This window comes from Medicago sativa, chromosome 6 (assembly GCF_051527215.1).
Source record: "Medicago sativa cultivar Bolivia chromosome 6, Bolivia_mono, whole genome shotgun sequence".
Taxonomy (NCBI): Eukaryota; Viridiplantae; Streptophyta; class Magnoliopsida; order Fabales; family Fabaceae; genus Medicago; species Medicago sativa.
The window spans coordinates 87,610,615-87,633,979 of record NC_140754.1 but is presented as its reverse complement, the minus strand read 5'-3'; the positions used below and the strand labels follow the sequence as shown (position 1 = coordinate 87,633,979).

Sequence of the window (23,365 nt, the reverse complement as noted above, 5' to 3'; positions counted from 1 at the left end):
TTTCAACCAACCTAAATCGCACCTCACGTACGATTTAGAGAAAAGCCTCTCATCTCATCATGGCAACAGCTGAAGAACTGAAGTCCATGCGAACTCAACTCGCTCAACTGAAGGATCACAATGATGCCCTTCAGGCCTCAATGGAGACCATGCAACAAAAGCAACTGGAGGATAGATAAGAGTCACACCACGGCTAGATGGACGACCCTAAACCACAACCGTTATACACGGAAATCTGGGACGCGCCAGTCCCGGAGGGATTCAAGCCGCCTCACCTGTCCGCCTTCGACGGGAAAAGCGACCCCATGGAGCATGTCACGGCCTTCAATACCCGCATGGCGGTTGTCGGGGCTCCTGATTCTCTAAAGTGCAAATTGCTAGCAGGTACTTTCACTGAAGCCGCCCTACGCTGGTACATGAATCTCCCACGATTCTCCATCCTCAACTACCAAGACATGACCAGAAAACTCATCCAACAGTTCTCTGCCAGTCGCCATCGCAAGGTCCCAGCAACCAGCCTCTTCAATGTGCGACAGGGACACAATGAATCCCTCAGAGACTACCTGGCTAGGTTTAACGACACAACCATCAAGGTAATCAACCCCAACCAGGAAGTGTTCGTAGGAGCTTTTCAGAACGGACTAAGAGCAGGGCAATTCAACGAATCCCTAGCCCAGAAACCTGCTGATTCCATGGAAGAGATTATAGTCAGGGCGGACTGTTACATCAAAGGCGAGGAGAGCAATGCGGAAAAGAAGGCCAGAGACGCTAAGGAGCGCGCAAACAATAACCCAGAGCGGCGACCTTATCAACCAGCAGCTAGCAGAGATCGCGCGCCCTATAGAAGGCCGGAGAGGCGGCCGTTCAATCCGTATCCTCAAAGAGATTTCACACCCTTAAATACAAGGCCAGAGCGTATCATGAAGGAGGTCTTCGAAGCAAGGCTGATTCCAGAGCCCCTGCCAGCCCGCAGCCCCTTCATGGGACGGGATGAAGACAATTGGTGCATATACCATAAGGTACGAGGGCACGAGACCGACTCATGCATTCATCTTCGCCAGGAAATCGAGCGACTGATACAAAGTGGGAAGTTAAGAGGATACGCCAAGGACAGAAAGGGCGAGAATAAACAGAAAGCAGATCATAAGAAGGAGGAAGGGAATGACAAAAAAAGACACACGTTAAACACTATTTCAGGCGGATTCGCCAGTGGAGGGAAGTCGAGCTCGTCGCAAAAGAAATATGTGAGGCAGGTAATGTTGTGCCAGGAGTATAAAGAGATGGATCAGAAGCATGAACCTGATGTATCTTTCACGTCCAAAGATTATCAGGACATAGTACCTCACGACGATGACCCCATGGTTGTCACTTTGCAAATCCTCAAGTGGGACGTGAAGAGGGTGTTGATAGACCCAGGGAGCTCTGCTGATATTCTTTACTATGACACATTTGATCGAATGGGACTAGACCTGGAGCAGCTCCAACCTTTCAAGGGAACTCTGGCAGGATTCACGGGCGAGCAGGTTCATGTAAGAGGATACATTACCCTGAAGACAACTTTCGGAAGTGGATCTCACGCCAAAACCATTCGAGTCAGGTATCTCGTCGTCAACTCGCCCAGCTCCTACAACATCATTATAGGTCGCCCCGCCTTCAACCTGTTGGGCGGCTTCTTATCCACCAAATTCCTCGTAATGAAGTACCCTCTCGACTCCGGAAAGATTGGAACCATTCGAGGCGATCAGAAACTCGCCAGGGAGTGTTATCATAACAGTTTGCGGTTGCAGAAGACCAAAAAGAAATCAAGTAGTGAGGTAACACATGAAGTTAACATGATTGACTTGGATCCCAGAGAAGACTTCCAGCAAGAACGCCTAGAGCCCACTGAAGAATTAAAAGAGGTCTCCATCGGACCAGAAGCCCACCACACAACAAAGATTGGCACGTCACTATCCCCTGAAGAGGAGATCGCCCTGGTCGAACTACTGCAGAAGAATCTGAATCTTTTTGCCTGGCATCCATCAGAAATGCCAGGGATGGATCCCGACATTGCTTGCCATCATCTTTCCATTAGGCCTGGCGTGAAACCGGTGGTACAGCGGAAAAGGAAGATGGGCGAAGAGAGAAGGAAGGCAGTAGATGAGGAAGTTAAAAAATTAGTTGAGGTCCGCTTTGTCAGTGAAATAAAATATCCCATGTGGTTAGCCAACACCGTCCTTGTTAAGAAAGCAAACGGGAAGTGGCGAATGTGCGTGGACTACACGGATTTGAACATGGCTTGCCCTAAAGATCCTTATCCTCTCCCAAACATTGTGGACAGCGCCTCAGGGTACAGAACCCTAAGCTTTATGGACGCCTATTCAGGTTATAATCAAATACGGATGGATCCACTAGACGCTCCAAAAACGGCTTTTTTGACCAACACAAAGAATTATCACTATGAAGTTATGTCTTTCGGTCTAAAGAACGCAGGCGCCACCTTCCAGCTATCTATGGACACCGCGTTCTCCGCACAGATAGGACGGAATCTTGAGGTATATATTGATGACCTGGTAGCAAAAACGAAAGAGGGGTACAATCACTCAGTGGATTTGGAGGAGATTTTGAGCCAGGTTCGAAGGTACAGAATTCGTTTGAACCCAGCAAAGTGTTCTTTTGGAGTGCAGGCGGGAAAATTCCTGGGTTTCCTCCTAACAAGACGAGGCATCGAAGCAAACCCTGATAAATGCCAGGCGATCATCAACATGAGAAGCCCCACCAACGTCAAGGAAGTACAACAACTCACGGGTAGGCTGGCCGCTCTATCTCGTTTCTTGTCCTGCGCCGGCGATAAAGCCTTCTCCTTCTTCGCCTCCATTAAGAAAAAGGAGAGATTTGAGTGGACTCCAAAATGTGAGGAAGATTTCCAGCAAATTAAGAAGTTCTTGTCTAGCCCGCCCATCCTTCAGCGGCCAAATCAGAACGCCATCCTTTTCTTGTATCTGGCGATATCTGACAACGCCATGAGCACAGTTTTGGTAGAAGACTCGGAAGCAGGAGAGAAGCCAATTTATTTTGTCAGCAGGGTGTTCAAGGGGGCAGAGCTGCGATATCAGAAGATAGAGCGTCTTGCCCTTGCTGTCGTCGTAACAGCAAGAAAGCTTCGGCCCTATTTCCAAAGTCACAAGGTCGTCGTAAAATCAGATTACCCAATCAGACAAGTACTAGGGAAACCTGACTTAGCCGGAAGAATGGTGGCCTGGTCTATAGAGCTTTCAGAATATGACATACAATTCGTACCGAGAGGAAATATCAAATCCCAAGTGTTGGTAGATTTTGTAGTAGAGCTCGCCTCACCAGTACAGGAAAAACCCCCCCTTTCGTTTGGCTCTTATCCGTAGATGGTTCATTCAACCTGAAAGGCAGCGGCGCAGGCGTGATCTTGGAAGGGCCGGACGATATCCTCATCGAACAATCCCTCAGATTCGAATTCAAGGCAAGCAACAACCAGGCCGAGTATGAAGCTTTGATAGCCGGCATGACCCTAGCCCAAGAGATGGGCGCAGAGAATTTAAGAGCCAAGAGTGATTCCCAGCTCATAACAAGTCAAATCACAGGCGAGTACCAAACGAAGGACACCCAACTCGCCAAATACCTGACTAAGGTGTAGAGTCTCGCCAAGAGATTTAGCTTCTTCGAAGCAATTTATGTGCCACGAGAACAGAACTCCAGAGCAGATTTGTTGGCAAAACTCGCTAGCACCAAACGACCCGGCAACAACAGAACAGTTATCCAGGAAGTAGTTGCAACACCCAGTACAAAGGTAGCTGAAGTGCTTCAGGTCGCCGAGAACACAGGGGGATGGAGGGAGCCATTGCTTAGATATTTGACAGGGTCGTTCATGCCAACCGAAGACGAGGAAGAACAGACAGTCAGAAGGCGAGCATCCAAATTCATTTTGGTCTCTGGCAAACTCTACAAAAAAGGCCGCACGACTCCCTTGCTACGATGGTTAGGAGAGGACGAGACACACTTGGTCCTTTTGGAAGTCCACGAGGGCGTTTGCGGTAGTCATATTGGCGGGCGAGCTCTAGCCGCCAAACTCCTCCGCACTGGTTACTATTGGCCCACCATGCTCCAGGATAGCTCGAATTTTGTAAAGAAATGTGATAAATGCCAAAGGTTTTCTGACAGGAAGCATGTCTCAGCTCAAGAGTTGACCTCTGTGTACTCACCATGACCATTTCACAAATGGGCGGTCGACATTGTTGGGCCCTTTCCCCTCGCCCCAGGGCAGCTGAAATTTCTCATAGTAGGGGTAGACTACTTCACAAAATGGATCGAGGCAGAAGCAGTCGCTAAGATAACTGCAGAAAGAGTAAAGAAGTTCTATTGGAAGAAGATCATCTGTCGTTTCGGCCTACCTAAGTGCATAGTATCTGATAATGGAACCCAGTTCGCAAGCTCAACAGTGTTAGACTTCTGCAAGCACCTAGGGATACAAACAAAATTCGTCTCCGTAATTCACCCGCAAGCCAACGGGCAAGCTGAATCAGCCAACAAAGTTATTCTTAACGGGATCAAGAAGAAACTAGAGGCCGCCAAAAGTTTATGGACAGAACAACTCCATGAGGTACTATGGTCCTACCACACTACCCCTCATTCTTCAACCATGGAAACACCGTTCACTATGGTCTACGGTACGGACGCCATGATACCAGTCGAAATAGACACCCCCCACTTGGAGGCGAGATACGTTTTCAGAAGAAGGTATCTTTATCTTATTTTTTCCAGGCGACTAACATTTTTCACGTACAGGGAAATTTTGCTATTACAAAACATAAATTTACGTGTTATTTCTTTAAAAAAGCTAATGAAGTAGGTCTGGCGGTAAGCATGCATGTCATTGATGAAGTCAGGGAGCAAGCACACATCAGGGAATTCCCAGCAAAGCAAAGAGCAGCTCGACGATACAACTCCAAGGTGACGCCCAGAGAAATGAAAGAGGGCGACCTGGTCCTCAAGCAAGTCGTCGCCCCAACCAGGATAGGCAAACTCTTTCCAAACTGGGAAGGACCTTACAGAATTCGGGAAAAATACGCTCACGGGGCGTATAAGTTGGAAGAACTTAACGGAGAAGTCGTACCTCGCACCTGGAACGTGGCCAATCTGCGTCACTATTATAGCTAAATTCTTTTTTTTTCTTTTGCATTTTAATTTTATTATGTACCAAATAAGGATGATGTAAGATCACCACTGCAACTGTTAGCTTTTGACTTTATCAATAATACAAGGTTAGGGTGGCACTCTTTTCCCCTGCAAGGGCAGGGGTTGTTAACGAGGCGCCCTTTCTTTTTTCATATATATGACTCTATCCGCATCTTTTTTCTATCATGCAAACAAAATTCGCCCACCGAAAGTACGAAGATAAAAGATCCACGAGCCCCACAGAGCCAACCTTGATAATGGCTCTGGCTGGGTCGACGTAACAACTCGCCTAACCTTCCTTCAGAGTAGGAAGTGTAAATTAAAAAGTCTTCCCTCAGAGTGGGAAGCAAAAGTCTTCCCTCAGAGTGGGAAGCGCCTTCCTTCAGAGTAGGAAGTGTAAAAAGTCTTCCCTCAGAGTGGGAAGCGCCTTCCTTCAGAGTAGGAAGTGTAAAAAGTCTTCCCTCAGAGTGGGGAGCAAAAGTCTTCCCTCAGAGCGGGAAGCGCCTTCCTTCAGAGTAGGAAGTGTAAAAAGTCTTCCCTCAGAGTGGGGAGCAAAAGTCTTCCCTCAGAGTGGGAAGCGCCTTCCTTCAGAGTAGGAAGTGTAAAAAGTCTTCCCTCAGAGTGGGGAGCAAAAGTCTTCCCTCAGAGTGGGAAGCGCCTTCCTTCAGAGTAGGAAGTGTAAAAAGTCTTCCCTCAGAGTGGGAAGCAAAAGTCTTCCCTCAGAGCGGGAAGCGCCTTCCCTCAGAGTGGGAAGCAAAAGTCTTCCCTCAGAGTGGGAAGCGCCTTCCTTCAGAGTAGGAAGTGTAAATAAAAAAAAGTCTTCCCTCAGAGTGGGAAGCAAAAGTCTTCCTTCAGAGTGGGAAGCGCCCTCCCCCAGAATGGGAAGTGTAAAATTAATAACTGATCAGCCCGCCATCAGGGTTTATTCCAAAAAAACAAAAGTGCTACAAGAATCCGCCAAGGCGTTTTGACAGGGTCGCCAAAATTATTATATCACTATTCTAGGACGCCAGAAGCTACCGGTCTTTTGAAATCGCTCTCATAGATCTGATTCCCCGGGACTACGAATCCCTGACTACAATAACTTACTTCACACCAACGAAAAACAAAGCAGACCTTACGAATATTACGTAGTCGCCGCAAAACCGCTCACTTTTCAAGAAAAAACTCCCATGTTCCTTCAATGAATCAACCAGAGGCACCAATATATGGGGTAAAATCAAAGCAACGTACAGAATAATAAAATTACTAGGCAAGAAATAAAGCTACTAAAGAGAGTAATATTGCATTAAGTTAAAAGTCAGAAACTTGAATTGCCACGAAAATAAACATTGTTTGCAAGGCGCTTCATGAACCCGCCAACATTAAATTACACAAACGTAAAAATGACAGGAAAAAATCTATTCATCATCCACCAGCTCGCCATCCACAATAACCTTGAAAGGGTCGAGCTCGTCTACTTTGGCCTCCGGGTTGAACAACAGAACCTGCTCCTTAGGACGCCTAAATCCATTTTCAAAGTATATCTCCAAACAGCGTCTTCCTTCGTCTACCGCCAACTCTGATTTCTCCAGCGCGGTTTTCATCTCGCCCTTCTCTGTCTCCGCCGCCTCTTTGGCCTGCGTCATCTCTTCCAGGGCGGATTCAGCAGCTGCTTTGTCTTTCAACGCCTCCTTGAGGCGACTCTCTAGTCCAGAGGACTTTTGTTTCCATTTTTCGACATCTTCCGCAGCATCATTGTACTTCTTCTCCACCAAGTCATGCTTCACTTCCAAGCAGTGGCTCAACAGCATAGTTCTCAAGGCTGCGGTATTAATGTCCGCCACCAGATCACTGCATTTAGCTTTCACTCCAGCTTCTACATCTATCTTCGTAAAGGGCACCTGTTCCTTCATGTACCTACAAATCCATCAAACAATAGAGTCACCAAAATTCAAGTCTAGACAGCCCAAATAAATCAACGACCAAGAAAGCCAAAGGGTAAATAATGTACCGGCGGACGTCGAATCCAGAATGCCAGAAGGAGTCCATCACCTCATCATTCAGAGAAGAACCACCTGTCTCTTTCCCAGAAGGGGGGCGACTGCTGCCAGGTTTAGATCCCCAGCTCGTCCTCGCCTTCTTGGACGCAGGAGAGGCCGCCGAAGTGTTGGCATTCCCTCCGCCAGCACCTTCTAAATCGTCCACCTCAATCACGTTAAGGTCGCATTTGCCAGATTCCTTCCTCTTCAGCCTCCTCAAGGAAACTCCCGCTGGACTGCTGGACACATAGCCATCAGGGTTCTTGCTTTGCTCCAACTCAGCCAAGTATTTCTTCATCTCCGCGCCAGTAAGGGGCATCATTTCGTCTACGCAAAGTAGAAAAAGCTCAGGTGAGTGAACCAGACAAAATGACAAAACAGAACAAATGTGAAACTTTTAAAAAGACACTCACGCAAATAGGTTGCCATGCAGACAACGTCGCCCTCTCTATTTAACAAGTCGTGGATATTTGTCAGTGGAACCTTCTCCAAGAACTGAGCTAGCTCATACTCGTAGGGCGACATTACATCCAAGTCATACCCTTTTACCGCCAGAGGAGCACTGGTCCACCGAAGAGGAAACTTTGGCTCGCCATTCACTAGAACTGAGGACGTTGAACACCCAGGCGTCCCCTGCACTCTAACAAAAGTATCCCGCCACTCCTTCTTAAAGTTACACGCGTAAGGGGGAAAAAGCCTTTTCCCAGAATGAGCGGAGATAGTTATCCAGGTCCCCTTGTCAACATCTTTGGTACCATAAAAATGGAGAAAGACGGCGACAGAGGGCTCAAGACCCAGTGACTTGCACAAAATTTCGAAACCACGAATGAACACCCAGCTATTAGGACGAATCTGCGTAGGCGCTACATACAGGAACTTTAATACGTCCATCTCAAAAGGCGTGAAAGGAATTTTCACGCCAAATTCCTCTAGAACGGCGATATAGACAAAATAGGACTCATCCCCCTCGCCCGCCATCTCCTGGTCGCACACGCATTTGTCCGGGTCACAAGACAACAACACTACTTCCTCCTCCCGTCCAGTGGTCGAGATATTGAACTTACTTCGAAATGAGTCCATAACAGCAACGTCAACATAAAGGGAATCCTCTAACAACACTTCTTTCGCAAACAGAGACATCCCTATCAACCTAGAAGGTAACTTCTTCCCCACCACTCCACACGAAGTTCCCTGAAATGGACGAATTTCCCAGCACTCGTCCTCTTTAGTTGCCCCTGGAGTGGCAGACAGAAACACACAGTCACTATCACTGCCCGAATGAGTACTTGACTCACTCGAAAGGTCACTAAACAATTCTTCCCCAAATAACCCATTGTAATAAGCATCCCAATTAATAATCCCATCAGCACCCGTAGCGTGCCTCAGACACGCTTTCCTCAAACTTTCTTTTTCAATCGGATCACTGGGTTGGATCAATCTCCCCTCACCGTCGCACTCTCTAATTAAAACCATCTCCTAAACGACGAATTCACTCAAACATAAAAACACGAAAGAAACAGGAATGATGAAAGAATAAATAGTGAGTAAGTACCTGCGAAGGGAAGGAAGATCCGATCCTCGAAAGCTAAGGGGGACGAAAGTGGCCAAATAAAGACGAAGAGCCAGAGGAGAAGGCAGCGAGGAACGTTGGAGAAATGAAAAACGAGAAATGAAAACCTAGAAATGCGTTTTTAAAGGAAAGCAAGAGTCGGCTCGAGAAGCGTGTCATGTAACGCCCGTCTTAATTATTTACTTAATTTAATGAGGATTTATATATTTATTTATATATATATATATATATATTTATATGATTTAAGAATTTAAATAGTTTGCATGATTTATAGATAAATTATGTGATTTTCTAGATTGACGTGAAGTATATTGATGTTGTGAAGTTGTTATGTTGGTGTGTGATGACATGCTGTCATTGCGTAATTTTTAGGACTTATTTTGACATTTTAATAGAGTTCTAAGCAACATTAAGTGTCCAGGAGCAGTTAAAAGCATCAAATTTGGAAGAACTGGAATGAAACCATCGTACTGCGATTTTGGAATCGCAATGCGATTTCTTGAAGTCAGAGAGCATGTTTTTGAAGGTGCTGGATCGCAATACGATCCAGACAATCGTGATACGATTTCAAGAAGGGCTTTAAAGGAAATTAGGGTTTAAAGTACCAATCGTGGTACGATTTGTGCCATCGTGGTACGATTGTGGGCGATCCAGATTTGCCTATTTAAGCTGAAGTCAGTCTCAAACAAAGGGGATTACGATTTTGGAGAGCTAAAGTGCGATTTTAACACCCAGAAGGCTGCAGCGGAGAGGATTTCATCATCTCTAACCCAGTTTATGTATGTTTTAATTCTTTCATTGATTATGCTATTTGTAAACTCTATGTAACCCTAATTGATCATATGTTGCTGTGAAACTCTATTGTTTATTAATGAATTTCTAGTCTTTATTCAATTCAATTGTTCTTAATGCTTTTTATATCCTGATCAAATATAAACATGATTTTGTGAGATCGAATGACTACTGACCATAGCTTTCGACTTAGACCTAATTGAATTGTTCTAATAAACATGGTTAGTCTAGGAATAGATAATCGTTTGTTAGTGATATTAGGTTAACGCTCATAAAACCTTCAAGGATTATTAGACCACCTAAGGAATTAGGGGCTGTAGTTTAAGAAGAGGGTCCTAACTCAAGGGATTGATTAGGGCTAATTTGTTAACTATCGTGAAACTAGAAAATCATTAGTAATAATAGGTGCAGTAACCAATTAGGGGAAACATAGAGGATTCGAAAGACCTGATCTCATCTCTCTCCATATTTTCTTAATCAAATCTTATTCTTTTATTTGATTTCTTAAAATCAAACCAAATCTACTGCCTAGTGGCAAAACAAAATAAACTTTTATACATCCTAATTTTATAACGCAATTGAATTATTGAAGTTAAAAACAGTCCTCGTGGGATCGATATTTTTACTACTTCGATAGTATTTGGTGCACTTGCCAGAGATCTATCAGTGTGTCTTATTTTATTATTAAATAAAATAAGATATGAGAAATAAAATAAAAATATTAAAAATTAGGATGTGTTGTGAGATGAGCAATTAGTAGTGAGAAGAGTAATTAGGAGAGATAAATAGACAACAACAGTTAGAAAACAGAATACGTACGTTTTTGGAGAAAAAGGGAGAAAAAGTCAGAAAGAGAGAAGAACAAAGGGAGGCTATCGATTTCTGCTATTATCAGGTAAGGGTGAGACTAATTTTCAATATGATTAAGGGTATAATTCTATAGGATGAATTTAGCATGATTAGATTAAGTTTTGGTGAGAATTGAGAATTAGGTTTAAGATCAATTTCGATGATTGAATCATGAACATATGTTAGATTGATGCAAAATTAGTGTACAGACCTTAGATATCCCTTAAGATGATAATTAGATGCTATTTGGATGAGGGAATCATGAATATAGGTGAAAAGTTATGATTTTTAGGTTTCTGGCCGTACTGACATTCATCGCTCGCATCTGCGAGCAAGAACACTTGCAACTGCGAGCTAGAACCCAGAGCTCGCAACTGCGAGCAAAATAACTCGCCACTGCGAGTAAAGACTTAGGAACCCAGAATGCACGCTTTGCTCGCCATTGCGTGTAAAGTCACTCGCCACTGCGAGTTAGGCTGTTAGTTGCCCAAAATTGTCCCGATGCGATCCTTCCGCACGTATAGTCTTGAGCTGACCTTAGAAGTAAGAATGAGGGTGGTTTAGGATGTTTCCAGATGTTACAGAAGTCTGTTTATATGACTGAAATGATTAGTAATGTTGCATGAATAATGTTATGATGTTTTATGATATTTATGTTGATGTAATCTATTCCTTAAATGATGTTGAGATATTCCAACACTGTTATATGTTGTAAATCTGTTGCTGTTCATTACTGCTGACCTTTAAAGTCTTGAAATTGCATGAGTCGGTGTATGTTGCAAGAATTTAAGAAGTTGTCCATGATTATGAGTCGTATGAGTCGTTCATGATGTTGTCTAAGTTGTTGGAAGTTTGAGTTCATTGCATACTCATTAAAGTTGGGGGCTTTAGGCCCGACAGCCTTTGTGCTCATTAAATTTGGGGGCTTTAGGCCCGGCAGCCTTCGTGCTCATTAAAGTTGGGGGCTTTAGGCCCGGCAGCCTTTGTGCTCATTAAAGTTGGGGGCTTTAGGCCCGGCAGCCTTTGTGCTCACACGTTGAAGAGCCTATCATGCTCATTTTGTTGTTGATTTGTACCACATGCATTTGCATAACAAGAAGTTTCATGATGTTTAAGTTGTCAAGTTGTTGTTGAGTTGATAGAGTTGCATGGTCAAAGATGAGTTGTGTCATCAAGTTGAGTATAAGATGATTATGATTTGTGATGAAAATTAGTAATGGTATTGATGATTGTATTTGTTATGAAATGAAAAATATGCTAATTGTTAATCGTTGATATGATATTAATGTTTAAGCTGTTAAATGCATTTTATTGGATCATATGCTTAATGTATTGATTATGAAATCTCACCCCTTCTGCGTATATGTTGCCTCGACCGTGGGTAATGTGCAGGTAATAAAGATTAGAGGCGTTCATGAGTGGACTCTCAGTTGGTGTCTAGGTGCTCTGATACGTAACGGGATGGGGGCTTGCTTTTACTTCTATTCCTTACGTGTCTCTTTTATGAACTAATTTATGAGATTTTCCAATAAGGCCTGCGTGCCAAGACTTTTAAATGTTGAACTATTTTCCGCTGCAATAGTTTAAGATTTTCATGATGTTGATTTTGAAGGATAATTATTATTATCTGTTTTGAGATGTTAAAGTAGTGTGTGGCATTCCGTTATGAATTAAATACTCTGATTTTAAATGAAATTTTTATGTTGGGAAAACGGGGTGTTACATGTCATGCACAGTTAAGATCAAGACACGCGGCGGTCATCAACGACTCATGGAATATCAAGAGTCCGTAGGGCGCCTTGAGGAACTCGCCATACGAAAAGGAGCATACAAGGCCGCCTAAATGGCGACCTCCTTCGAAGCGAGACACACACGAAGCAAACTCAGATCACAAACCATATCGCCTTGTCCCAAGACTCATGCTTGGGGAGCTATACGGTCCGGCAGCACACGGTACACGCACCCTCAGGGTCTATTAGAGCATTTCGCGACAGCCTCAGTACAATGCTCCAAGTTCAAGACGTATGTCTGCCCTCGGGATCTTCAGAACACCCAGAAATCGCCCTGGAAAAATCCTTAGAAATAACTAGCTGCTTGGAAGGAATTCGTAAAATCAAACACTTCGCCTTGTCCCAAGACTTGTGCTTGGGGGGCTGTGAACCGTCATAACGTTTCTAAAACTCGCATGGCCCCCGGACAGACTTTTTGCATGTCATGATCACTTCGCCTTGTCCCAAGACTTGTGCTTGGGGGGCTGTGAACCGTCATAATATTCCTAAAGGCTCTAAGCCCTCCAGAAAGGCCTTGGCGCCCTCCAGAGGGGTTCCTGAGCCCGGGCGCGCTCCCTTAAGGGCGCCGCCTTACTAAACTTCTAGAAGCCTCTAGAAACCGCCTAAAAAGCCCCAAAATACACAAATACCCCTGTTGCTTGGAAACCAGGCAACCAAAACCCAAGCCCATAGCAGGCTATAAATACCACTCTTGAGAGCTTTCTCAAGGCATCTAATCATCAGTCTAAACCCTAGAATCCTAGTATTCCTTACCGTACTTTTCTGCAAGTACACCAACTAAATACATATCATATCTGCATATATCATAGAATTTAATAACATAAGAGATCTTATACAATGTATTAATTATTTTGAAGATGTGTGCTTGGTTGAAGAGTTGTGTATTTTCCAAGGGGTATAGCAATAGATATAATTTAATGCAATTCATGGTTTCTAATAAATTTTTTTGAATTTCAAATTGAAGAAGTTTTGGAAGGAAATACATAATTATGGTTAGCACTTAGCAATTAATGCAGATCATTTGGAGGGAATTTTATAGGTTTAGTTGCAAACCTAATAAGATTAAAGAGTAAGGGATTCTGCTGTCTGTGTAATTTACCATGGTTTAGGGTTTTTTTTTTTGGAGAGAAACACTGTTTGGGGTTTGCTTTATATAGTCGAGTTTGCATGGAAATTAGGGTAGCCGAGTTTGCATGGAAGTTAGGGTATCCTGTTTATAAACGTATTAAATAGGTGTACAACAACTTGTCAAAAAAAAGTCTACAGAAACAATAGATATATACAAACGATGACACAACATGATAGGATTGAAAAGCTCATCAGTGAGGAGAAATATTAGGGATTGCTGCATTTTAGAGGGAATTTGTTAGGTTAAATTGGTGCGCTGCATTTTAGATGGAATTTGTTATGTTAAATTGCTGCTAACCTAATGCAGCATTTTAGAGGGAAATTATTAGGTTAAGTTGTTGCAGACCTAATAAAATTAATAAATAAGGATAAGGATGAGCGGGAAAATATTAGGTTAAATTGCTGCAGAAATAACAAAATTAATAAATAAGGATATACAATGTACGTTTTAATTTTACCAGTATTTCAAGTAAATCACTAATTTAGTGGGGTATCATTTGCTTTCTAATGGAGACAAAACTAAAATGATTAAACTCTTAGTCATATTAAAAAATTAGTTAATATATGTTCACTCCTTCTAATATTAGCAATTTCTGATTTATATATGAAAAAAAGAAAATTTTAGATTCAAACCTTGTAATTTGAAAATTATTTGGTTTTGGACTTTAATGAATTTTGACCCTAGAAAATCGATGATATATAACAAGGAGTAAACCAAAATTTCCTCAAATTATAGGGGACAAAAATACCTTAATTTTAAAATTTGATGTCTATACCTTAAATTTTAAAATTTGATGTCTTGAAAGTCCAAAATCAAAAAATCTTCCATAGTTGAAATCTAAATAAATTTTGTATGGAGGGTATAAACCTGAAAAACGCTAATATTAGAGAGGGTAAACATATATTAACCCAAAAAAAAACCCTCAGTCATGATTTTTGGTTCCACTAGGAAAAGTGGTGGGGTTACGTGATCTTTAGCCAAAGCATTAATTCTCCTCCCTTTTTTGCTTTATCAATACGGGAAATTGCCGGGGAATCGCTCCCTGTTGTTACGAGAATTTCTTTTTACCGACAAGCGTGTTGCACTTTCATGACTCTAGATGCTCCATAGTTATTTAAGTTCACACTCTGCAATGTATATTCATCACTACCAACAAAAGTGTGCCTTTCTCCCACATTTATCAGTTGACTCTAGATACTCTAAACTCTGCAATTCATATTCATCAAACCAATTCATTCACTCATCATGGCTTCCCTCACAGATCAATTCAAGTACGATGTTTTTCCCAGCTTTCGAGGTGAGGATACTCGCTACGGTTTCACTGGCCATCTCAAGAAAGCTCTTGATGACAAAGGAGTAACAACTTTCATCGATGACGAGGAGCTTCAAAAAGGGAATGAAATCACACCATCACTTCTCAAAGCTATTGAAGACTCCGTGATGGCCATTGTTGTCCTCTCCAAGAATTATGCTTCTTCCTCCTTTTGCCTACAAGAACTTTCTAAGATCATTGATACGATGAAAGATAAGGTGGGTCGTTCCGTTTTTTCGATTTTTTATAAGGTTGATCCTTCTGATGTACGAAAGTTGAAAATAAGTTTTGGTGAAGAAATGGATAAACATAAGGCCAACTCCAATGTGGATAAATGGAAGGTGTCTCTTCACCAAGTTGCTGATTTTTCTGGATTTCACTACAAGAAAGGGTATATTCCTATCTTTTGTCTTTCATTTCATTTGTTGCAATAGGCAAGTGACTTGAAATACAAAAAATAAAAGTATTTTGTTTTTGTAGATAGACAAAATCACAATAGTTTTTAGAAACTCTAAGATAAATAAATAATTGATAATACTATATTAATATTCCAAAGTTACAAATAAGCCTAATATATAATCAGTCTTAAAAAAAATATATAGTGCACTTGAATGATCTCTTTTCTCTCATTGGACAGGGATGGGTATGAGCATGAGTTTATTGGAAAGATTGTTGGACAAGTCTTAAGATACATAAAACCTGTTGCCTTACCTGTTGGTGATTACGTAGTTGGAATGGAGCCCCAAAAGCAACACGTGATTTCACGTTTGAATGTTGGGTCTGATGATACAGTCCACATGGTAGGAATCCATGGGATTGGTGGAATAGGGAAAACTACTCTTGCTAAAGAAGTTTATAATTCTATTGTCCATCAATTTCAAGGTTCCTGTTTTCTTGAAAAAGTCAGAGAGAATTCCAACAGAAATGGGTTGATAAATCTCCAAAAGATCCTTCTATCTCAAATTGTTGGAGAGAAGAACATGGAGTTATCAAGTGTTGGACAAGGAATTTCAATATTACAACAAAGGCTCCACCAAAAAAAGGTTCTTTTGCTTTTAGACGATGTTGACAATTTGGAGCAATTAGAAGCCATTGCTGGAAAATCCGTTTGGTTTGGTCCAGGAAGTAGAGTCATAATCACGACTCGGGACAAAAGGTTGCTGACGAGGCATAAGGTTGAAAGAACATATGAGGTGAAGGGATTGAATGATGAAGATGCTTTTGACTTGGTGGGATGGAAAGCTTTACAAAATGAATATTGCCGAAGCTATAAAGATATTTTATCAGTAGAAAAGTATGGAAGAGAATTAATGGATGTGAAGGACAGAGTTTTTTTAGGTTATGCGAATGTTTTAAAACGTGTTGTAGCATATTCTTGTGGTCTGCCACTCGCCTTGGAAGTCATAGGTTCTCACCTCTTTAATAAGACAATAGAGGAATGTAAATGTGTGTTAGATCGTTACGAAAGGGTTCCTGATAAAAAGATCCAAACGACACTACAGCTGAGTTTTAATGCTTTAGAGGATGAAGAGAAGTCTGTTTTTCTTGACATAGCTTGTTTCTTCAAAGGATGGAAATTGACAAGGGTCGAAGAAATACTTCATGCTCATCATGCTGATATCATGAAAGATCACATTAATGTGTTAGTGGAAAAATCTATCATAAAAGTAAGTGAGTCTGGTAATGTGACGTTACATGATTTGGTAGAGGATATGGGGAAAGAAATTGTTAGACAAGAATCACCGAAAAATCCTGGAAAACGCAGTAGGTTGTGGTCTTCTAATGATATCATTCAAGTTTTAGAAGAAAATACAGTGAGTAATAATGATATATGGATGGTTCGGTTTTTCATTTTAACTTTGTTTAATGTTGCTAATGCTAAAGTTACTTACCCTTTTGGCTTTTTGAGTTATTAATGATATAAACTTTCGACCATATGTTTGGTTGATTAGTTCTTTCTTTTTTTTATAGGGAACAAGTAAAATTGAAATCATACATTTCGACCGTTGTATTAGAGTAGAATGGGATGGAGAAGCTTTCAAGAAGATGGAAAGTCTGAAAACACTAATTTTTAGTAATGATGTATTTTTTACTGAAAATCCCAAACATCTTCCTAGTAGTCTACGAGTGCTGGAATGTCTCCATCGCAAGTATCCTTCACAAGATTTCCATGTGCAAGATGGTAAATGCCTTTTTTTCACTCACCCTCCATCAACTCCATTTGAATGGAAGGGCTTTCTCAGAAAGGCAAGTGTAACATATTTATATCTCAGCTCTTATATTAATAAATCCAGTTTAATATTTTATTCATATATTTCTTATTTATTTTCATGTTTTTCTATTTCCATTTTTTTGTTTGCAGAAGTTCCACAATATGCGAGTTTTAAATCTTGGTAATAGTGATCTTTTAACACTAATACCTGATATATCTGGTCTCCCAAACTTAGAAGAATTTTCAATTCAAAATGGCGAGGAACTAATTGCAATTGATAAATCGGTTGGTTTTTTAAGTAAACTTAAAATCTTGAGATTTATACGTTGCGCCAAAATCCGGATTATTCCACCTCTCAGTTTGGCTTCACTAGAAGAACTCGAATTTCCACATTGTTATAGTCTTGAAAGTGTTCCTCTTATGGTGAATAGATTTGTTGAAAAACTGAAAATCTTAAGGGTTATAAAATGCACCAAAATCAGAATTATACCAACTCTCATGCTACCTTCTCTAGAAGAACTCGATCTTTCAGATTGTACTAGTCTTGAGAGTTTTCCGCTTGTGGTAGATGGGTTTAGTGATAACCTTAAAACCATGAGTGTTAGAAGTTGCATCAATCTAAGGAGCATTCCACCTCTCAAGTTGGATTTGCTAGAAACACTTGACCTTTCATATTGTTGTAGTCTTGAGAGTTTTCCACTTGTGTTGGATGGGTTTCTTGGAAAACTTAAAACATTGCTTGTTGAAAATTGTTCCAATCTCAGAAGTATTCCACCTCTCAAGTTGGATTCACTAGAAAAACTTGACCTTTCATTTTGTGGTAGTCTTGAGAGTTTTCCACTTGTAGTGGACGGGTTTCTTGGAAAACTTAAAACCCTGAGTGTTCAATGGTGTGGAAATCTCAGGAGTATTCCACCTCTCAAGTTGGATTCACTAGAAAGACTTGACCTTTCATATTGTAGTAGTCTTGAGAATTTTCCACCTGTGGTAGACGGGTTTCTTGGAAAACTTAAAACCCTGTGTGTTCAAAATTGTGGCAATCTCAAGAGTATTCCACCTCTCAAGTTGGATTCACTAGAAACACTTAACCTTTCATATTGTCGTAGTCTTGAGAGTTTTCCAGATATATTTGGAAAGATGAGAAATGTTAGAAATGTTTACTCGTATGGTACTCCTATAAAAGAATTGTCGTTTCCATTTCAAAGATCTTACTCAGCCTAAAACATTACATCCTGGCTGAATTTATTATCCGTGATGAACAAAAAGTGAGCCCGATCCAATCTTTACATGTAGAATATATTTGTCTTAGGAACTGGAAAGTTTCAGATGAGTAAGGAAATGGAAAGTTTCAGATGAGTAGAATATTGATTTTGCAGAGGCTTGTCTTGGATCACTGTAAGGAACTTCAGGAAATTAAAGGGATCCCACCATGTTTAAAATCATTATCTGTTTTTAACTACAAATCGTTGACTTCGTCGTGCAAAAGCAAATTACTAAGTCAGGTAATGATTTATTTTGTTTTTATTGTTAATGTATTTGATATGATAATCATTATTCTTCTTGATATATTAAACATACATGAATTGTTTATGAGTAACAGGAATTACATGAGGCAGGAAACTCTCGGTTCCGTTTGCCACGAGCAAAGATTCCAGAGTGGTTTCACCACCATGGCCTGGTAGGATTGTCAGTTTCATTTTGGTTCCGAAACAAGTTTCCTGCCATAGTTCTTTGTGTTGTTTCTCCATTGACATGGGTAGATTTATTCATCAACCGACAAGAGTGATCATCAATGGCAATGCATTTGTCTATACATATGGTGAGATTCTACCTACGTCACTTCGGAAAATGCAATCATTTTTCATATTCAAATGAAACACTTCAATGATAATATGGACAAATCACTTTTAGAAAACAAGTGGAACCATTACCATACAGAGGTTGACTTTGGATTCCCATTACAGTACAGTGGAATCCAGAGAATAATGCATTGATGCTAATATTGAGTTCACTCTTTAAAAACACAACCCTAAGTTATTGGTCTCAACTCTCAAGAGTTGATTTTTATGTGGATAAAAGGGGATGGAATGAACTATACCAATCGTGCTATGTATAAGTCTATTTGATAGTTTCAATTTTATTTTTGTGGCTTTTTGATGGATGCAATGTTATAAAGTGAAAGCTCTTATTAACTATATAAACAAATGATTCTAATTGTTAAGGCTGTTGGTTTTCAATTTATTTTATTTTCACCTTGCATATCCATTTAACGGTAATTAGGACTTCAAACAAGGATATATTGGGAAGCATGCATACTGTAGCAGTGAATAATAGAGAAAGAAAAAGGGAATTCTAGTGTTATTATGGACCATCGTAATTTTGAATTGTTAGTTGTTATTTTTGATTTGTCAGAACTCAGAAGTGCATTAAATCCCAACGTGCGTATAAATCTAGTGGTGAAAGTATTGATCACTCTTTTCGGAAAACCAACCAAAATCGTGCTGGTTTTATATACATGGCATAAACAAATCTTCATCTTTGCTAGATCTAATTACTGTGATTCATTCCATATGTTGTTCAGTATCTAAACAAATTATGACGTTTGTATTTTGTTGAGATTAATACATCACAACATGATGATGCTATTTCGTATAATGTACATTGTTTTTTGTTGATTTTGTTTATTAAACCGAGGAGCTAACTAATTTTGTCATTCTGGTAGGAGGAGCTGAAGAACAGTTGTGCTTTACCGAATCTGGAGAAGCCAGTTCCTGTTGTAGATATTTTGTATCGGTGGGTCTCTTTCTGTTTGCAGTTGATTAGATTTTTGTAGTGCATTTAGAGAGGTAGTCTCTTAGTAGTGAAATTAGATCATTCTAGTCTCTAGCAGATGAGTTAATTCGAACATCTCTTGCTTGTTTGCTAATATCGAAGAGTTTTGGATCCCCTAGAAAAGGCTGTTGAAAGCTTCTCAAGCTCCATGATTCAGAGATGCAAAATATTCATGTCCTGAGATGGAAAATGAGTTGCATCAAAATTTAGTCTTGACTCTTGATGGAGAAAAGTAATGAGCTAGATCAAATGCATTGAGGTACTGTATCTTTCATTTTGTGATAGTCTCAGAGTTTTCCACTTTTGATAGATGGACCAACGACAGATAAACTTAAAATCTTATGTGTTACAGGTTGCAGCAGCAAGCTTAGGGGTATTCCAACCTCTCAAACCGGTTCATTGGAAGAACTTGATGTTTCATTTTTGTGATAGTCTCGAGACTTTTCCACCTGTGGTGGTGGATGGGTTTGGTTGGTTCTTTCTTTTACTGTCAATTAGATAATTGTGAATGTAAATAGGCTTATATACAATGAAGCACGGACTCAATCACAGGATACTACACTGACTTTGTGTCAGACACTGGACATGTCTTTAATCTGAAGTGTGGGTGCTACATAGTTTCAATAAGACCCATCACAAAAGTTTTGCTCTTGCAAAAGATAATTATGAACAATAGTTTTTATATTCTTATTAATGAACAAAGTTGCCAATTAATTATGTTCTCTAAATAGTCCAAGTTTAAAAGCAGAATGAGATTCTGCAAAATTTGGTTCCAAAGTGGATTTGCAAGAATTTGGTTTCAGCTTGAAATATTATGCACGGGTAGATCTCTTTCTGCTTATTGCTGATTAAATCTCTGTGCATTCAGACTTAACATGATGAAGTTCTGGCCTTTAGATGATTCCTAAATTGTTGGATTTCAGAAATAAACCAACAAAATTCTGAATTAATCACTTAAATAATCTGATTTTGAGTGATAAAAATTCTACACAAACAAATTCAAGACTTCTACCTAACAAGAAGTTTCCTCATTCAACCAAATTTACAACAACAATCATACACACAGATAATTAGTGGCTTCAAGTGTTGTAATTTAGTGTGTTTGGTTTTGTCTGAATAGATTGATTTTGATTACAAGTGAGTGAAATGTTATGAATCTAAACTCAAAACTATAAAATGTTATGATACTTTAAATTACAAAATATGTTGGAAAATATAGAGCGTGAGGGAACTAGTGGTAGGGACACACATTAGTGATGAGCATATTGTAGGAGGAGACACATTAGTGATATGGTGAAGCCTTCAATATTGTTGACATTGCATCTCAAAGGCTTAAAGGCTTGAATACAATTGCACCCATATAAGTCTATTTATAGGTGCTTATAGATGTTTCTAGAACTAGAATAATCTAGACCTTTATTTGCCTTTTCTACATTAGAATATTATGGATGTTTCTAGGCTACAACTTAACCTAGACATTAATGGAACAATCTAGAAACATATAATAACTTTAAGCTTATTCTAGTTTTCTCTAATGTATTCTAGAAATATCTAGAAATGTGCATCATATTTCAACACTCCTCCTTGATGCATATTTCGAAAACTTCAAATGTAGTACGTAGTTGCTCAAACATAGATTTGTGCTATCATCTCCTCCTGCATTGATACTCTTAAAAGTTGATCAATTTGACATGATAGAAAAATTTGTGCCACCTCTTGCCATAATATTTGTTATTGGTCTTGATGAAGACTTCTGCATGGACCATTCTTCCTCCTTAGTTGCATGTGAATCTCCTTGTCGACATTGTTGAAGATTTCTGACAGGGAGAATTTCTTGTTCATAGTTTCTTGTGAGTCTCCTTGTCACTCATGTAGTAGATTCTTGATAGGGACTCATTCTTGCTCTAGTAGTTACCTATGCTTGTACTCAAGTTAAGCATCAGAGGTCACAGGTCTCCATTTATATTTATTGCCTGGACTTGTGCTCTATTCGAACTTGAGTGTCTTATTCGCCATAGGTCTTCGACATTAGTCGGACTTGAACTGTTGGAACATGTGTCGAAATTGAGTAAAAAAGACTAAACACAAATTCCCATGTTGGGTAGAACTAGTGTTGTGTGAATTGAAAAAAGTGGAAGTCCCACATCGGATGGAACACACACATTAGTAGTGTTTATATAGTGGGGGTGTACCTCTAATTAATGGGGGTACATAAGCACTAGAGAAAAAATATATATTGATATATATTTTTATTATTTGGAAATGATAAATTAAATAATTAATTTAATCATTATTAGAAAGTGTTTTCTTAGTCCCCAAGGTTTACTAAAATATTTTGGTACATAATATAATATATTTTTGTACTAAATTTAATATATTTTAGTACTCAATTAAGATATTTTTGTACTAGATCTAATATGTGAATTACTTAATCACAAAGTAATATGTTACTTGTTCCCAAAGTTTCTCATATTACTTGTTCCCAAAGTTTCTCACTTATTAGTTGTGAGTTTTCCCTATAAATAGAGAACTCACATAGTGCATTCCACACACCGAAAAGAATTTCATTGAGTTGTCGGGAATTCTTTTCTTCTCTTCTCCCTCCGACTTGTGTTAACAAGTTTCTTCTGCTTCTACTCCTTTCTGTCCCTTTCGGTTTCAAATAGAGCGGTTACGTACCGTATCGAGTGGCTTCGATCAATCGATTGAACCATATTTTTAAGAGTGTTCTTAAGACCATAGTCCCTTTTCGGTTTAATGTCCCTTCGGAATTAAGAGTGGTCTTAACTTCATAGTCCCTTTCGATAATATATGTCCCTTCGGAATTAAGAGTACTATTAAGATCATAGTCCCTTTCGTAATAATAATGTCCCGTCGGAATTATGAATGATCTTAACAGTATATAAATTATTTAAATATTTTTCTATTTGAGGAGAAATGGTGGTATCACCATATTTGAGTGGTCTTAGCACCATAATAGAATGGTAATAATACCATATTAAAGTGGTTTCAGTATTAAAGAGTGGTCTTAGTATCATATTTGACGGTGTAATTCTCGAACGATTTTCTACAGTGTAGTAGTTAATCGAACAGTTGTAGCTGGGCTTGTTTTATCCTGGAGGCGGCGTGGTTGATAGTCTACCTTGCACAATTTTGGGTAGTGCCACGAAACGTCTTAAAGAGAGCGACCTGGTCGTAACTCAACCTAGTAACAACTTCGGTAGATAATAGACTTTGGAAATCCAAATACAACAGTTTGGAAATCCAAAAACAACAATTTTAAGACGTTTCGATCTACTATGTTTACCGAAGAAGTTACTTATTAAGGTTAAGTTGTCTCTAAATAAATTAAGGATAAATCAAGCTATAGAAATACATTCGACTGAAACAACGAAGTGTTTGTTGTTTCAAACAACAACACTAAAATTCAACGAAGAGCAACGTTGATCCTTACTTGACATTAGAAGCCAGAACTTGCTTACCGTTGATATTAAGTAAGAATACGCTTTTAAAGAACTTTTATTCAATTACATAAAAGTATGAACCCTACACGTTGGATATGAATTCACTATTGTGTGCTATTGAAAAGTCAACGTTGGCAGCAAATCTTTTACTGGTTACTATTAAAGATATTGGTTGCTAATGTACTAATAGTCACTTGGGATGGACTC

General features: G+C 39.8%; 2 protein-coding genes across 5 annotated transcripts; both read left to right on the top strand.

Annotated features, from left to right (window-relative positions):
- The first annotated feature begins 197 nt into the window (after positions 1-197).
- Positions 198-4,219, top strand: LOC146917839 (uncharacterized). Its single transcript, XM_085721952.1, has 2 exons — positions 198-3,308; positions 3,704-4,219. Exons 1-2 carry the CDS (start codon positions 198-200, stop codon positions 4,217-4,219), a joined length of 3,627 nt encoding a protein of 1,208 aa, XP_085578078.1.
- A 10,186-nt stretch (positions 4,220-14,405) lies between these two features.
- Positions 14,406-21,359, top strand: LOC146917838 (disease resistance protein RUN1-like). Of its 4 annotated transcripts, none has more exons than XM_085719592.1 (8): positions 14,406-15,041; positions 15,288-16,464; positions 16,622-16,897; positions 17,013-18,364; positions 18,463-18,681; positions 19,585-19,655; positions 19,819-19,953; positions 20,047-21,359. In XM_085719592.1, exons 1-4 carry the CDS (start codon positions 14,584-14,586, stop codon positions 18,081-18,083), a joined length of 2,982 nt encoding a protein of 993 aa, XP_085575718.1. In that variant the 5' UTR covers positions 14,406-14,583; the 3' UTR covers positions 18,084-18,364; positions 18,463-18,681; positions 19,585-19,655; positions 19,819-19,953; positions 20,047-21,359. The 4 variants fall into 4 exon arrangements, with proteins under 4 accessions (XP_085575718.1, XP_085575719.1, XP_085575720.1 ...); XM_085719593.1 differs by having other exon boundaries at positions 19,814-19,953; XM_085719594.1 differs by having other exon boundaries at positions 18,479-18,681; positions 19,585-19,953.
- Positions 21,360-23,365: the final 2,006 nt, after the last annotated feature.

Bases quoted from the DNA above. Each gene is read 5' to 3' on its own strand.
- LOC146917838 (XM_085719594.1), top strand. From the start codon at position 14,584: ATGGCTTCCCTCACAGATCAATTCAAGTACGATGTTTTTCCCAGCTTT. The intron at 15,042-15,287 runs GTATATTCCTAT...CTCATTGGACAG, and splicing joins GGATTTCACTACAAGAAAGG to GGATGGGTATGAGCATGAGT. The intron at 16,465-16,621 runs GTGAGTAATAAT...TTTTTTTTATAG, and splicing joins AAGTTTTAGAAGAAAATACA to GGAACAAGTAAAATTGAAAT.
- LOC146917839 (XM_085721952.1), top strand. From the start codon at position 198: ATGGACGACCCTAAACCACAACCGTTATACACGGAAATCTGGGACGCG. The intron at 3,309-3,703 runs GTAGATTTTGTA...CCACGAGAACAG, and splicing joins ATATCAAATCCCAAGTGTTG to AACTCCAGAGCAGATTTGTT.